Consider the following 13,580-nt stretch of genomic DNA (forward strand, 5'->3'; position numbering starts at 1 on the left):
GTGTGCTCACATGTATGTATGTATGTGTATTATATACAGTGTATCACAAAAGTGAGTACACCCCTCACATTTCTGCAGATATTTAAGTATATCTTTTCATGGGACAACACTGACAAAATGACACTTTGACACAATGAAAAGTAGTCTGTGTGCAGCTTATATAACAGTGTAAATTTATTCTTCCCTCAAAATAACTCAATATACAGCCATTAATGTCTAAACCACCGGCAACAAAAGTGAGTACACCCCTAAGAGACTACACCCCTAAATGTCCAAATTGAGCACTGCTTGTCATTTTCCCTCCAAAATGTCATGTGATTTGTTAGTGTAACTAGGTCTCAGGTGTGCATAGGGAGCAGGTGTGTTCAATTTAGTAGTACAGCTCTCACACTCTCTCATACTGGTCACTGAAAGTTCCAACATGGCAACTCATGGCAAAGAACTCTCTGAGGATCTTAAAAGACGAATTGTTGCGCTACATGAAGATGGCCAAGGCTACAAGAAGACTGCCAACACCCTGAAACTGAGCTGCAGCACAGTGGCCAAGATCATCCAGCGTTTTAAAAGAGCAGGGTCCACTCAGAACAGACCTCGCGTTGGTCATCCAAAGAAGCTGAGTGCACGTGCTCAGCGTCACATCCAACTGCTGTTTTTGAAAGATAGGCGCAGAAGTGCTGTCAGCATTGCTGCAGAGATTGAAAAGGTGCGGGGTCAGCCTGTCAGTGCTCAGACCATACGCCGCACACTACATCAAATTGGTCTGCATGGCTGTCACCCCAGAAGGAAGCCTCTTCTGAAGTCTCTACACAAGAAAGCCCGCAAACAGTTTGCTGAAGACATGTCAACAAAGGACATGGATAACTGGAACCATGTCCTATGGTCTGATGAGACCAAGATTAATTTGTTTGGTTCAGATGGTCTCAAGCATGTGTGGCGGCAATCAGGTGAGGAGTACAAAGATAAGTGTGTCATGCCTACAGTCAAGCATGGTGGTGGGAATGCCATGGTCTGGGGCTGCATGAGTGCAGCAGGTGTTGGGGAGTTACATTTCATTGAGGGACACATGAACTCCAATATGTACTGTGAAATACTGAGCAGAGCATGATCCCCTCCCTCCGGAAACTGGGTCGCAGGGCAGTGTTCCAGCATGATAATGACCCCAAACACACCTCTAAGACGACCACTGCTTTATTGAAGAGGCTGAGGGTAAAGGTGATGGACTGGCCAAGCATGTCTCCAGACCTAAACCCAATAGAACATCTTTGGGGCATCCTCAAGCGGAAGGTGGAGGAGCGCAAAGTCTCGAATATCCGCCAGCTCCGTGATGTCGTCATGGAGGAGTGGAAAAGCATTCCAGTGGCAACCTGTGAAGCTCTGGTAAACTCCATGCCCAGGAGAGTTAAGGCAGTTCTGGGAAATAATGGTGGCCACACAAAATATTGACACTTCAGGAACTTTCACTAAGGGGTGTACTCACTTTTGTTGCCAGTGGTTTAGACATTAATGGCTGTATATTGAGTTATTTTGAGGGAAGAATAAATTTACACTGTTATATAAGCTGTACACAGACTACTTTTCATTGTGTCAAAGTGTCATTTTGTCAGTGTTGTCCCATGAAAAGATATACTTAAATATCTGCAGAAATGTGAGGGGTGTACTCACTTTTGTGATACACTGTACATGTGTGTCTTTATAATACTGTGCGTGTTATATGTGTATGTAAATGTGTGTGTGCGTGTATTTACTATAACAGGAATATAAAAGGCTGACTCTGAACCCTGACTGCCCCACTGATGTTTGGGTGTATCTGGGCTGCGCTCTGTTTTTCCTTGGCCTCTATAAAGAAGCAGAAGATACGGCTCTCAAAGGTCTGAGTAATTATTAGATTCAGTAGAGATTGATCCTTTGTCTCATCCTTTGTTTCATCATGAAACACAAATCAATTCTTATCTCTTTTTATATTTCAGGTCCTAAGAGTCAGCTGCAGAACCGGCTTCTGTTTCACCTAGCACACAAGGTCTGTAGCCAGGGCCAAAAAGATGTTTTAATATTAATGGCAGTAAAACATTTATACATTAACTGCAGCGTTCTACTGAAAATCATTTACAATTGTGAGTACTGCAGTAAATAGTCTTCATTCAACACTATTTGTCATGGGTAGGGCAGTGACAGCTCAGTGGTTAAGGTACTGGACTAGTAAACAGAAGGTTGCCGGTTCAAGCCCCGCCACCACCAAGTTGCCACTGTTGGGTCCCTGAGCAAGGCCCTTAACCCTCCATTGCTCATCGTCTTCAGCTCATTGTGTAAGTCGCTTTGGATAAAAGCGTCTGCTAAATGCTGAAAATGTAAATGTAGGTTAATGTGTTGTGTGTAAACCTGGAGTTTAGGTATTAAATAATGAGAGGTTGCCAGAGTACCTGGGGGAATTGAGTATATCCAGAATTGTTGAGTTAAAAGGAGATAAAAAGATATGGGAATAATAATGTATTAAAAAATTTAGTAACAATATGAACAAGATATAATGTTTAATATTGTGTCTCTGTGCTTTGAGTGCAGTTTGGTGATGAGAAGAAGCTGATGGGGTTCCACCAGGATCTGGAGGACGTGACAGAGGATCAGCTAAGTCTGGCCTCCATCCATTACATGAGATCTCACTATCAGGAAGCCATCGACATTTACAAACGAATTCTCCTGCAGAACAGGTACAGCACATCATCACACAGCACATTTGACATACAAGAGGTTTACTCCTTCAAAAGTCCTAGGTGGCCAATAGTGCAAATCATATTCTTTTGCATTTTGGATTCAGTAAAGTTGTTATTAAAAGTATGTTCTAGAACAGGGGTGTCAAACTCACGGCCCGCGGGCCAGATCCGACCCTCCGCGTCATTTGATCCGGCCCGCGAGAGCTTAAACGACTGTATGATTGTTGTGATGGTTCGAGTCGTTACAGAGACGCGCTTATAATTTAATGCGCTCCTGCGCCTTTAAGAGACAACGTGACATCGTAGTCATGGCAACTAACTTTAACCTTCTCTAAGAAGCCATGTGACTTTTACTGCAAAAGAACGCGGAGTAGCGTAGTCAGTAATGTAAACAATAATAAATAAATACAAATAATTATATTGCAATATAATACCCAAGCATTGTCTGTAAGTAGTGGCGTTTATATTCTCAGTTGTTAGTAAATGTTTAGTGAGTATATCACAGCGCTTTAGTTACAAATTTACCTTAATTAAATACTGTTGTTACCGTTACTATAGCAATTAGTAACTTTACACAAAATTTTAACTCGTTATTTTACGTTTGGTTAAATCTCATATTGTACCAGATGTAACACTTGACTACAGCTGTGTGCTTTTACTGTAGTAAGTTATTTATTGTTTTTATTGTTTGTATTTTTACTTCAGTTTGATGCACACAGCTGGCAAGCAAATAAACCGACTGTATTCTGAAGAGAGCTGTCTGTCTGTCTGTCTGTCTGTCTGTCTGTCTGTCTGTTTGTCTAGCTGAGAAAGGGGGATAAACTATTAGTGAGGACAGAATGATTGTCTTAAAAATACACTGTAAAATCCTAAATAAACTGCATCTTTCAAAATGCAGGCTGATTTTGTGACCTGCAAAGTGACACATCCCGTCAGTAGATGATGTTACACATATTTACACATGATCCTAAAATGTACAAGAAGATAAGTAAGAAAATTAAGCATGAGGAGGAAATTTAAGTGAAAACAAGTTTGTGCTTCAGGAAGAGAAACCGGTGCGTCTCTTGTGTTATGAGGCCGTGTCTGTGGTAAAGTAGAACAATATAAATGCAGAATTCAGCCTCCAAGAAAAACAGCAATGTGACTGCAATCACAGCAGGATACGTTACAATCAGCCCTTCGAGGGCCACCATAATGCTGATGTGGCCCTCGGTGAAAATGAGTTTGACACCCCTGTTCTAGAGAGTCCAGACTATCCGCAGTGGTGTGTTAGCGTGTTAGAGCGCTGCTCCATCTGAGCGCACATTCTAAACTCCTGATTTAAGTACAAAAGCTTAATGTACTGTAATGTACCAAAACATGAGCTACCGATTTCCTGCTTAATTTCTCTTAGCTCTACTAACTGTAGGGTAACTGCACTGTTCAGGGGCAAAAACTCACATCAAGTTGCTTCTTCTGAGGCTCTGTCCCAAATCCCATCCTACTGTATTACTAGTCTTCCAATTGAGTTACACTACCATGTACTGATTGTGTATACTGCTTATCACTGTACTATGTGGTTTGGGACACTGCATCTGCCCTCATGTACAGCTGATGTAGTGCCTCGCCCTTACTGTAGATGAAGCACTTTTATGCATCTGTCTGAACAGCAGCATCAACTAGCCTGAAGACAAATAAATATTGTGATTTTTCTCTCTTTCTGTGTGTGTGTGTGTGTGTGTGTGTGTGTGTGTGTGTGTGTGTGTGTGTGTGTGTGTGTGTGTGTGTGTGTGTGTGTGTGAGTAGGGAGTTCCTGGCGCTGAACGTGTATGTAGCGCTATGCTATTATAAACTGGATTATTATGATGTATCTCAGGAAGTTTTGGCCGTGTATCTCCAGAGCGTCCCTGATTCTACTATCGCCCTCAACCTCAAAGCCTGTAACCACTTCAGACTGTACAATGGCAAAGCTGCTGAGGTACACACACACACACACACACACACACACATACAGTGTATCACAAAAGTGAGTACACCCCTCACATTTCTGCAAATATTTCATTATATCTTTTCATGGGACAACACTATAGACATGAAACTTGGATATAACTTAGAGTAGTCAGTGTACAGCTTGTATAGCAGTGTAGATTTACTGTCTTCTGAAAATAACTCAACACACAGCCATTAATGTCTAAATAGCTGGCAACATAAGTGAGTACACCCCACAGTGAACATGTCCAAATTGTGCCCAAATGTGTCGTTGTCCCTCCCTGGTGTCATGTGTCAAGGTCCCAGGTGTAAATGGGGAGCAGGGCTGTTAAATTTGGTGTTTTGGGTACAATTCTCTCATACTGGCCACTGGATATTCAACATGGCACCTCATGGCAAAGAACTCTCTGAGGATGTGAGAAATAGAATTGTTGCTCTCCACAAAGATGGCCTGGGCTATAAGAAGATTGCTAACACCCTGAAACTGAGCTACAGCATGGTGGCCAAGGTCATACAGCGGTTTTCCAGGACAGGTTCCACTCGGAATAGGCTTCGCCAGGGTCGACCAAAGAAGTTGAGTCCACGTGTTCGGCGTCATATCCAGAGGTTGGCTTTAAAAAATAGACACTTGAGTGCTGCCAGCATTGCTGCAGAGGTTGAAGACGTGGGAGGTCAGCCTGTCAGTGCTCAGACCATACGCCGCACACTGCATCAACTCGGTCTGCATGGTCGTCATCCCAGAAGGAAGCTGACGCACAAGAAAGCCAGCAAACAGTTTGCTGAAGACAAGCAGTCCAAGAACATGGATTACTGGAATGCCCTGTGGTCTGACGAGACCAAGATAAACTTGTTTGGCTCAGATGGTGTCCAGCATGTGTGGCGGCGCCCTGGTGAGAAGTACCAAGACAACTGTATCTTGCCTACAGTCAAGCATGGTGGTGGTAGCATCATGGTCTTGGGCTGCATGAGTGTTGCTGGCACTGGGGAGCTGCAGTTCATTGAGGGAAACATGAATTCCAACATGTACTGTGACATTCTGAAACAGAGCATGATCCCCTCCCTTCGAAAACTCCAGTTTTCCAACAGGATAACGACCCCAAACACAACCTCCAAGATGACAACTGCCTTGCTGAGGAAGCTGAAGGTAAAGGTGATGGACTAAACCCAATTGAGCACCTGTGGCGCATCCTCAAGTGGAAGGTGGAGGAGTTCAAGGTGTCTAACATCCACCAGCTCCGTGATGTCATCATGGAGGAGTGGAAGAGGATTCCAGTAGCAACCTGTGCAGCTCTGGTGAATTCCATGCCCAGGAGGGTTAAGGCAGTGCTGGATAATAATGGTGGTCACAAAAAATATTGACACTTTGGGCACAATTTGGACATGTTCACTGTGGGGTGTACTCACTTATGTTGCAGCTATTTAGACATTAATGGCTGTGTGTTGAGTTATTTTCAGAAGACAGTAAATCTACACTGCTATACAAGTTGTACACTGACTACTCTAAGTTATATCCAAGTTTTATTTCTATAGTGTTGTCCCATGAAAAGATATAATAAAATATCTGCAGAAATGTGAGGGGTGTACTCACTTTTGTGATACACTGTATATATATATATATATATATATATATATAGTGGCCATTACCTATCAATCACTACGTGAATATGATCTGTTCCCAAGACATTGTGCATTACAAGCAGGAAAGGAATCGAACACTGTGACGGTGACCTGGGTTCGAGTGTCAGTTGTTCAATCAGGCAGGAGTGTCAGTGGGAGTAAAGGCTGAATGTTCTTGTGTTGTTTAAGGCTCCCCACAAATTTCTTTATGAAACTATATTATATTTAGTGTGATCTATATTAGTGTACCTGTACACACCCACATGACATCATTAACTTCAGTAATAAGAGTTCTGTAAACAAGCTTACTGAAAAAGATTGATTGTTATCTAGGTTTATTGAGATCTTTTCCCAGGATGATGCAAGTGCAAGTGTTTCTGCTCATCCATAACTGTCAATGTGGGTTTCTCCAGCTACACTGGTTTCCTTCCACCTTTAAAAAACATGCAGAAGACAAATGGCTGCTATAACTTACCCATATGTGTGTGAGTGTGTAAAAGAATGTATGAGTTTGTGATGCCCTGAGACAGACCCAGTCCTGTCTTGCACCAAGCACTTTCAAGTCACAGAGACCCATCAAAGCCATGATCAAGATAAATCAGTAAGGTAAATAAATAAACAGATCATCTCTTTTCAGTGTGCACGCTCTGTTTTTCTTCAGGCTGAGCTGAAGAACCTGATGGATATCTCCTCCAGCTCGTTTGAGTTTGCTAAAGAACTGATCCGACACAATCTGGTGGTGTTTCGGGGAGGTGAAGGAGCGCTACAGGTTCTCCCTCCTCTCATCGATGTTATCTCAGAGGCTCGCCTCAACCTGGTCATCTACTACCTACGACAAGGTTCTGCTTTTAACATGTTCAACAATTTATTACACATAATTAAGAAATATTTTCCTCTAGTGTATATTTTAGCCTTGTGAAACATCTGTAATTGCTAAGATAACTAGGGGAAACTGTTGGCTATTAACAGCACTGAATTCCAGCACAGATGTAAGCCAGGGCCAATAAGCCCTCTAAAAAACTTAATCCAGACCCCACACAAACTCCCAACAACTTAAATCTTTCTTCGGAAATTTTGTCAGAGTGACGTCTGGGCCCATGAGATTTACTTGTTTTCTACACTTTTCTTCCTAGATGATGTTCAGGAAGCGTATAATCTCATCAAAGATCTGGAGCCCACCACCCCTCAGGTACTTCATCACTAGTAATTTGTTATCCGCTGTTTGGTTCTCTTTTTTACCGTGAATGAAGCCAGAAATCCAGTTCCACTGAGGGTCACAGTAAAGAGTTTTCTGTAGAGCTGTAGAGTAGAAAAGAGGAAATGAAAAAAGGTTGGAAACCTTTTTTTAGAAATGCCCAGTCTTCCCTCTGCATAGTCAAACTACTCTTCATGCATAACATTATTGTTGGTCGAGGAGATTTGCAGACTAGCACACAGCCCTGTAAAGCCATCACCTCTTCTTTTAACCGGTCAGTGGTGGACTAAAGGGGGTGTGTGATATTCTGTGGGTCTCCTCGACCAGGGTGGTGCTGGTGCCAGCAGCAGAGGTGTTTCAGTTAGGGAAGGTACAAATAAGGTATTGTTTGTGTGATTAAGTGTGTGTACCATGTGTTTTAGGAGTACATCCTTAAAGGAGTGGTGAACGCTGCACTCGGACAGGAAATCGGATCGGTGAGTCGTTTCTGTTCAAAAGCCAGCTAAGCGAATAAACATTACAGAATAAATGTATTCAGACTACACTTTCCTGAGCAAGTGCTGTTGGGGCTATTTTATACCTGAATCTATTTTACTAAGTTCATCCCAGATCATACTGTTGGTCATGTAGTGTATTTTCAGCACAGCAGATTTGCAAAAAGCAATTTGGTTTAAAAGGTCATGTCACAAATTAGCACTGTACAGCTCTTGTGTGTGTTCTCGTTACAGAGGGATCATCTGAAGATAGCACAGCAGTTTTTCCAGCTGGTTGGAGGTTCAGCTAGTGAATGTGGTAACGTCATCTTATGCCAACACCAGCATTAAGACTGAATAAACACACTGCTCTGATTCTGTGTGTGTAAGCACATTGATGAGGAAACGTTTCATCACTTATTCACATTAGGAAAGTGTTCTGTAGATTTCAAATCCATTTGTAGCCGTGAGTCCCAGAGCTTATTGCAGATTTGCTGAAAAATGATACATATGGTGGTATATGGTATGAAGAATCTGATGGCATATTTTAGCACATTAAAAAGCATTGAGTTGCTCAGGCGGCTCAGGGGTCTAACATGCTAGCTCATCAGCCTGGTTGGGCTCTCAACAGACACAGCTGTTAACATCTTAGACAAGGCCAGATGGTGCATCACCTAGCTTGGCAGACATGTATATGGTGGAGTACATAAGTGTAATGAGGGAAAATGCTAAACAAAATAGAAAATGCATTAAGCATGCATTAGGCCTGATGTGGGGAACAATTTGACGTTTCATTTTTCTGTGTGTGTGTGTGTGTTAGACACCATCCCAGGTCGACAGTGCATGGCCTCCTGCTTCTTCCTGCTCAAACAGTTTGAAGATGTTCTCATCTACCTCAACTCTGTAAAGGTTTGACTTTTTGTATATCAATCAGCAGAGGCATCATGTGTGTTCAAACTGAGAGGGGCACTGAGGGGCACATTAAGAGGGATGATGAGGGGGGCACTAAGGCTGTCTCAATTCTTTTACATTTGAAGTTCCTAGAAGGGATTAAATACATTAAGTATGAAGGCTGTGAGCTGACTCCTAAAGAGTTGATTAATCTGAATCGAAGGTTTGGAGCTAATTTCACACAACACAACTGAATAAAAGTTTGAATTTAGACATTAAAAGTGGGAAGTTCTGCTGCTGTGTCTGAAAAAAATCATTCATCTGTGTAGAAATCTATAAAACCCTATAAAACAGGAGCTTGGTGCTTCTGGGTGCAGGTAGTTCTTGCCCACTACTGTATTTACTAGACCCTGAGAGCATTCTGCACCTGCGGGTAGTGTTGAGTGCCGCACAGCACCATGGTCCTGGGGACATGGCCTTAAACCTTGCATCTGTTCGGGGCTGCGAGTTTGGTATCTTCTTCCCAGTCTCAGTCCAAGTTATTGCTGGGAACATTGGTTCTAGAGTATATTCCTGTCCGCAATCCATGGTGCTTTCTGAGATGAATGAATTAATAATTTTTATCATTATGTTACAGAGTTACTTCTACACAGACGACACGTTTAACTTTAACTACGCTCAGGCTAAAGGTGCTCTAGGAAACTATAAAGAGGCTGAAGAGGTGTGTATCCTTCACACAAACACACACACACACACACACACACACACACACACACACACACACAGTCATCAGGTACATGGGGGTTGTTGTCATTAGGAATGATTATATTAATGATAAATGTACAGACAGACTGAATCAGAATGACATCATTGTGTGTGTGTGTGTTCAGGTGTTCCTGCTTATTCAGAATGAGAAGATCAGGAATGACTACGTGTATCTGAGCTGGCTCGCCCGCTGCTGTATGTTTTCATCATTTTCTTTTTTATTATTTTATCTGTATTCATTTTTTATGAGTTTCTTAAACCACAACAGATTAATATATGAAGAAAAAAGGAAGGATAATACAATTTATACACTACAGCTTGGGAGGCACAGCGGCTTATTAAGCGAGCCCACCACAAAGAAATGTGGATCCTTGTAGATGAACTGAATTCAGTTTTTCATTTTTAATTAATTTGTGGAAAACTCCTAACAGCTGTTATTCTATCCGTTCAAAATCAAATCCACTACACAGTCAAATGCACGCGTGTGAATACTCTCTGTACGGTATATAATACAGTGATTAATTTGTTGTATTATTTGAAGTATTTTGAAGTATTGATTTTAGGGCTGCAGTGTACCGATCTGTACTGAGTTTATTCTCTTTATTAGATATTATGAATCAGAAAGCTCGGCTGGCGTGGGAACTTTATCTGAAAATGGAAACTTCAGCCGATTCCTTCAGCCTCCTGCAGCTCCTCGCAAATGATTGTTACAAGGTCTAAGATTTATTAGAATCATTCATTCATTTATTTATTGTCTGTTTTACCACTGCCATATCCAAATGGCCTGACTGCATGTCTTTGAACTTGTGGGAGGAAACCAGAGCACCCGAAGGAAACCCACACAGTCACAGGGAGAACATGCAAACTTCATCTTAAAATAATCACACTTATTATAATATTTTATTTCAGTTACATTTTGAGTCTGCTGATGTTAATTTAACTTTCATGAGAGATGTGTTGCCAGTAGAACTAAAGATCGTGATTACTCAACAGCCCGAAAATAGTAGTGATGTAGTGTTGTGAATTAATATAAATGTAATCATTAATTGTGTGTTTGTGGTGATGATCAGATGGGACAGTTTTACTACTCAGCGAAGGCTTTTGATGTGCTGGAGCGTTTGGATCCGAACCCGGAGTACTGGGAGGGAAAACGGGGCGCCTGTGTGGGAATCTTTCAACTCATCCTGGCAGGACGGGAACCCAGGTTCAACATTTTACTTTATCTTAATATCTTATTCCTCAAGCAGGAATGTTTTACGTTTGTAGTGACTGATTTCTCCTTTGTTTATAACTACAGAGTTCAGAAACCGAATGTGTAAATGTCGAGATTCACACCTAAAATATGTTCAGTGATAAAAACTAAAGTGCTTTTATATGTTACTGCTCATATTTTTGGATTTAGTTATTTTGATTTTATCGTTATTAAAAGGGAATGTTTCTGATGAATGCTGTGTGATTTGGTACTTTTTTTCTTCTTTCTAGAGAGAGTTTGAAGGAGGTGTTGCCCATGTTGCGCAGTACGGGGAATCCTCAGGTCGAGTACATCATCCGAATCATGAAGAAATGGGCTAAAGATAACCGAGTGGCTCTCTGATACTGCAGCACTCACTCATCATAACCTCCTGTTTTATATGAAATATTATTATTGTGTAGAACTCATTCTGTATTTTCATACATGTCCACTTGTTTAGTCCACAGATGGCTTTCTATAAACATAAAGCACAAATATTTTGTAAATAAAACAAAAAAATATATATATTCATCTTTTGTCAGGCAGAACTGTAAGAATTGTTACTGATATACTGAAAATAAATGATATAAGATTTATTAATAAATGTGTTAATCTTTTGATGTTTTAAATAATTATAAATATGATTCAGGTCATCAGCCTAAGTAAACAAATTATCTGTAATGTGGAGAAATAAAAATACTTTTGCAGGGTGTAACAGCACTTAATATGACAGACCTTTTTCATGTTTTTAGCCATTAACCCCCTTCTATGGGCACCAAGTGTTTTAATCTTGAAACAACTTCCCATGCATGAGCTTTTATTTATAAAGATATCAGGTTATCAGATACAAGATATCAGGTTTTAGCAGATTTGTGTTCTTCGACTGTTGTTTACCTAAACTTGATGAATGAAATGTTCACTATAGAAGCACTTCTGTAAGTCGCTCTGGATAAGAGCGTCTGCTAAATGCTGAAAATGTAAATGTAAATATAAAGAAGGTGATTTCAGGCTTTTCCCCCAATTTTCTGTCAAATTGAATCATTTCCAGTTCCATGCTACAATATGTTTGCTGCTTGCACCACTTCCACACTGGCTGAGGTTAGCACCTGCACCCTCTGTGACATCCACTAAGACTCAAAAGCTTGAACACTCTCCAGTGGTGGGTTAGTATGTTAGACCACTGTGCCACCCCGGTGCTCAATTCTTTTAATGTCTTTATTTGGAAAGAACACATGGGTTCTGTTTCTGTACATTAGTGCAACATCTGCATTGTGTTGAGCCAAAGACACGAGAGCTTCACACTAAGAAAACTCCTGATTTATTCGAACCAAACCCACACAAATCTTACAGTGCTGATCAGCAACAGCGAGCAGACAAAATCTTACTGATACAGCAGAGGCAAAAAATTGCAAACCAAATAATTAAAATTAGAACATAGAAAAACTAAATGCATACACACTAAAATGCTTTTTATAATTTAAAACATTTCTATGTCTCAAACTACCATATGTGGGGTCCTGACACCAGGGTTTTGAACTGCTGGTTTGTGTTCTCTTTAGACCAGTATTAATGTAGTTTATGTACAATACCAGTGGTGTGAAAAGATAACTGTTTTTTATTGGTTGTGTCTGATATGACATATTTATATTTTTTAAAAATCTCTATATTCTGGTTAAAGTCACAGTGAGTCTGGTTCTCTCCTGAAGCTTTGTGAACAAGGTAGGGACACACAGTGTAGAGTAAATACATATCTTTATTTACCTGTGTTACGTTTCTTGTCCCCCCTTTGAACGTTTTAGGTTTAGGAACTCTTAGGTGCTCAGTTGGCTTTAATACTATATAATAATAAGTTGCTTTACAGCAATGAAATGGTTCACATTGTCAAGAAGAAAAGAAACCAGAAGGAACACTGTAATAGGGAACTGGAAATGACTAAAATGATGGAAAATTAAAATTATCTCTTGTTGTAGGTAAATGTCTGCCCCGTGGTTCATCTCTTCTCCAGGTCAAGATGCACACATACCAGACAGATTAAACGATTCTTGAGAAAACAGGAGTCTGTAGTTTGATCAACAGACAATCTGGTAATTTTCAAAGTCCCTCAGGTCTTTATGCTAATCAGATCATCTGCATTTACCATCAGCTCAACTTCACACTCACATGCACCAGAGCTACAGAATAGGCTGTCCTAATGTTTTGGCTCATCAGCGTACAGCGACTGTGTCCTGGCTGGATTTTTTATGCAGCCGCTGTTGGACCCTTAACCCTGTCTGCTCCAGTGGCGCCGTAAGATGGCTGACCCTGCGCTCTGACCATAGCTTAGAAAGAATTTCATTATACTGTGGGTGCGTTTTGAGCCAAAAATGGGTCGCAGAGAAAAATAATAATAATTAAACATGCACATGAACTTGCACACGAACGCCCCCTTGTGGAAGCTTTACGCTACACCTTGTAAACTACAGTGGGACCAGATTAACTTCATTAAGTATATTTCGTTTTGTGTTTTGTTTTGATGCATTGTTTGTGTTGCTTGGGTCGCGGTATAAATCATGGACAAAATGTAGGTCGCTTGAAAAAAAGTTTGAACCCCCCCCCCTGACCTATCCTGTATGGAAAATGTATCGTATCGTGAAGTTTGAGTATCGACGAGACTGAGCTGCGACTCAACGTCAAAATGTCAATCCTGATTGGATGCGCTGGTGTGTGGAGTTTGGGCGCATGCGCAGTGACCTTGT

At 41.0% G+C, this 13,580-nt stretch overlaps 1 protein-coding gene across 1 annotated transcript in view; it reads left to right on the forward strand.

Annotated features, from left to right (window-relative positions):
• The window catches only part of ift56 (intraflagellar transport 56), a 13,996-nt gene extending 2,426 nt beyond the window's left edge, over positions 1-11,570 (forward strand). The window contains exons 4-17 of the mRNA XM_062996547.1: positions 1,754-1,868; positions 1,968-2,017; positions 2,557-2,702; positions 4,491-4,662; positions 6,952-7,129; positions 7,424-7,479; positions 7,908-7,961; positions 8,214-8,277; positions 8,779-8,867; positions 9,487-9,570; positions 9,740-9,809; positions 10,222-10,328; positions 10,685-10,818; positions 11,097-11,570. Coding sequence (XP_062852617.1) covers positions 1,754-1,868; positions 1,968-2,017; positions 2,557-2,702; positions 4,491-4,662; positions 6,952-7,129; positions 7,424-7,479; positions 7,908-7,961; positions 8,214-8,277; positions 8,779-8,867; positions 9,487-9,570; positions 9,740-9,809; positions 10,222-10,328; positions 10,685-10,818; positions 11,097-11,208 — 1,431 coding nt within the window. The 3' untranslated portion in view covers positions 11,209-11,570. The remainder of the gene's footprint in view (positions 1-1,753; positions 1,869-1,967; positions 2,018-2,556; positions 2,703-4,490; positions 4,663-6,951; positions 7,130-7,423; positions 7,480-7,907; positions 7,962-8,213; positions 8,278-8,778; positions 8,868-9,486; positions 9,571-9,739; positions 9,810-10,221; positions 10,329-10,684; positions 10,819-11,096) is intronic.
• Positions 11,571-13,580: the final 2,010 nt, after the last annotated feature.

The sequence above is a fragment of the Trichomycterus rosablanca genome, chromosome 6 (genome assembly GCF_030014385.1).
Source record: "Trichomycterus rosablanca isolate fTriRos1 chromosome 6, fTriRos1.hap1, whole genome shotgun sequence".
Taxonomy (NCBI): Eukaryota; Metazoa; Chordata; class Actinopteri; order Siluriformes; family Trichomycteridae; genus Trichomycterus; species Trichomycterus rosablanca.